The 3,234-nt window shown below is 49.4% G+C and overlaps 1 protein-coding gene across 1 annotated transcript in view; it reads right to left on the minus strand.

Annotated features, from left to right (window-relative positions):
- Positions 1-2,118, minus strand: part of KLC2 (kinesin light chain 2) — a 13,109-nt gene extending 10,991 nt beyond the window's left edge. Inside the window, exon 1 of the mRNA XM_015568965.1 lies at positions 2,101-2,118. Within this exon, the coding sequence (XP_015424451.1) occupies positions 2,101-2,118 (18 nt within the window). The remainder of the gene's footprint in view (positions 1-2,100) is intronic.
- Positions 2,119-3,234: the final 1,116 nt, after the last annotated feature.

Below are 3,234 nucleotides of genomic sequence, written 5' to 3' on the forward strand. Positions count from 1 at the left end.
GGAGCTCTTTCCTTTGGGAGAGCCACCTGCCCTCTTTTGTCAATGAAGATGTTTGCAGACAGCGATGTTCTCACCCATTCCTGCCCCTTCTCATCCTGAATTCTCTTTTCAGAGTGTCGTTTGGCGTTTCCGTCCAGACACCGCTTACAATGTGGTGCTCAGTCCAGGGCGCAGGGATCCAGCAGGGAGTGAACTGCACAGATCACAGAGGATGGTCCCCTCTTTTTCTTTTCTTTTATATATATGTATATATTGACTCCAGGGAAGGAGAGGGAGACAGAAACATCAGTGATGAGAGAGAATCATTGACCAGCTGCCTCCTGCAGGCCCCCTACTGGGGATCAAGCCCGCAAACCCGGGCATGTGCCTTGACTGGAATTGGACCCAGGACTCTTCAGTCCGCAGGCCGACACTCTATCCACTATAATGCAAAATGTTGTTTTTTGTTTTTTTTTAAAATATTTTTATTGATTTCAGAGAGGAAGGAAGAGGGGGAGAGAGATAGAAACATCAATGATGAGAGAGAATCACCCCTAAAAACATGGGCCCTGGCAATGCTGTGCTTTGTTTTATTCGTTTCCAAGCAGATACTTCTCTCTCTGATTTTAAAAAGTTATCGAGTGATTTTTGTTAATTCTCACCTGAGGATGCTCTTTTCATTGATTTTTTTTCTATAGAGTGGAAGGGACAGGAAGACAGAGAGAAACATCAGTGTGAGAGACACACATCAATAGGTTGTCTCCCACATGTGTCCCGACCGGGGACCAGGGATTGAGCCTGCAACTAATGTCGGTGCCCTTGACCAGAATTGAACCCGAGATCCTTTTGTCTGAGGCAAACACTCTAACCACTAAACAACACAGGTCAGGGCCTCAGTTATTTTTAAAGCTAGTAATTACTATAGTCATATAATGAAAAACTCAAAAGGCAGACACAAGTTACAATGAAATTAAGTTCTTTTTTTTTAAACCTCACCTGAGGGTACCCGGGCATGTGCCTTGACTGGAATTGGACCCAGGACTCTTCAGTCCGCAGGCCGACACTCTACCCACTGAGCCAGGCCAGCTAGGGCTGGTCCCCTCTTCATGAACCTGTCCACGTGAAGCTACGAGTCAGGCTGACCTTGACAGCCACACCATGTCTGCCGGGGGCAAGCTTGTCAGCTAAAGCCCTAGATTGTGTGTGTCCCAGCTCTATCCGGTTTCCTCTCCCCAGTCCTGTGCTCCTGGCAGTGATCCCCCCCCGCCCCGAGTGATTTTGTTGTTAATTCTCACCTGAGGATGCTCTTTTCATTGATTTTTTTTCTATAGAGTGGAAGGGACAGGAAGACAGAGAGAAACATCAGTGTGAGAGAGACACATCAATAGGTTGTCTCCCACATGTGTCCCGACCGGGGACCAGGGATTGAGCCTGCAACTAATGTCGGTGCCCTTGACCAGAATTGAACCCGAGATCCTTTTGTCTGAGGCAAACACTCTAACCACTAAACAACACAGGTCAGGGCCTCAGTTATTTTTAAAGCTAGTAATTACTATAGTCATATAATGAAAAACTCAAAAGGCAGACACAAGTTACGATGAAATTAAGTTCTTTTTTTTTAAACCTCACCTGAGGGTATTTTTTCCATTGATTTTCAGAGAGAGCGGAAGAGAGCGGGAAAAGAGTGGAAGAGAGAGGGAAAGATAGAAACACATCAATTAGTTACCTCTTGCACTCGCCCTGACCAGGGCCCCGGGCCAGGGAGGAGCCTGCAACCTACGTACATGCCCTTGACCTTGACCGGAATCAAACCCAGGACCCTTCAGTCTGCAGGCCGACACTCTATCCACTGAGCCAAACCGGCTAGAGCTGAAGTTCTTTATTTTGACCACTGTCCTCAGCCATGCAGCTTCCCTGCCCAGAAGCACCTGCTGTTAGCAGTTTGTGCATCCATCAGTTGTTGGCAGAATTGTGTCTATCCTTGTCAGTTCCCTTTGGTCAGTTCCTTCCGCGCTCTGAAGACAGGAGTCTTTGGCATTTGGGGTCTGCGGTCTTTCAGCCCTCACACTGGCCCCTCTCCCAGAGGCGCTCTGGCCGCAGTGATAAACCTGCCTGTGTTACGGAGGCCCCACAAGCCATGGCTGCACTCCCAGCTTGCCTGCAAGTTCACAGGGAGGAAACAGAATCCGGAACCCAGGGCATCTTTGGTTCTTGACGAGGCTGGGTTTCAGAACCTCGTGAAGAAACTGTTAGAAGGCTCTCCTAGAGATGGGGATTCGGTGGTGCCAGGCCCTATTTTAAAACTTCAGCGGTGCCTGTGGTGTGTACCGTAGGTCAAAAGCCTCTGCTTCATTTTATAAGGAAACAGGCCCAGAGAGGGGAAAGCAGCTGCATGAGGTGAGAGAGTGTGATGTTCCCAGGAAGCTCAGTGATCACTGTCCTTCCCTAGAGTCCAGGTCATTTTGCACCAGCGTGTGAGAGACAACACTGACCGCACGGAGTAGAGGTCCAGAGAACCGAGGTCAAGGTGCTTGTTCACAGCTGCACACAGCCTCAGGCAGTTTCACCCGAAGGCACTGCGCCTGCGTGCCACACGCACACCTCCGTGTTTGTGGGTTTCTAGGCACTCAAGGTGTCAACTACACACGGCCGAGTACAAACACATACCCACAAAGCCTGCTTTCTTCCCTTGTGGGTTCTCTCTACTAAAGCACTTTTTCTTTAATCATCTTTTTCCAGGTGGATGGAAAGAGCATTTACTTTTTTTAAATATATTTTTTATTGATTTCAGAGAGGAAAGGAGAGGGACAGAGAGAGAGAAACATCAATGATGAGAGAGAACCATTGATCGGAACCCGCAACCTGGGCATGTGCCCTTGACGAGGATCGAACCTCAGACTCTTCAGTCCGCAGGCCAACACTCTATCCACTGAGCCAAACCAGCTAGGGCTGGAAATGACTTTTGCTGGGCTCTTGTTCTGGCCTTCCCGCTAATTCCCTGCAGGCTTTGTGGTTTCTCTGAGATTCTGTCTGGGCACCTGGCCCTGCTCCTCCCTGCCTGCCGGCTGGAGGGAAGGCTGGGCCAGCCCTGCCGCTTCTCAGCCTCTTATCTTTCAGTGCTTGACCTTGCGTGTGTCCAAGCCTTTTCAACCCTCGGCGTTTTATCTTGTCCCTGAGGATTATACTGTGAATCTCGCACAGGAAGGGACTGTAACTTCATCTGCTCTGTTCTGCACACCCCTTCCTGCCTCCCCC

This window comes from Myotis davidii, unplaced genomic scaffold, assembly GCF_000327345.1.
Source record: "Myotis davidii unplaced genomic scaffold, ASM32734v1 scaffold425, whole genome shotgun sequence".
In the NCBI taxonomy this organism is placed as follows: domain Eukaryota; kingdom Metazoa; phylum Chordata; class Mammalia; order Chiroptera; family Vespertilionidae; genus Myotis; species Myotis davidii.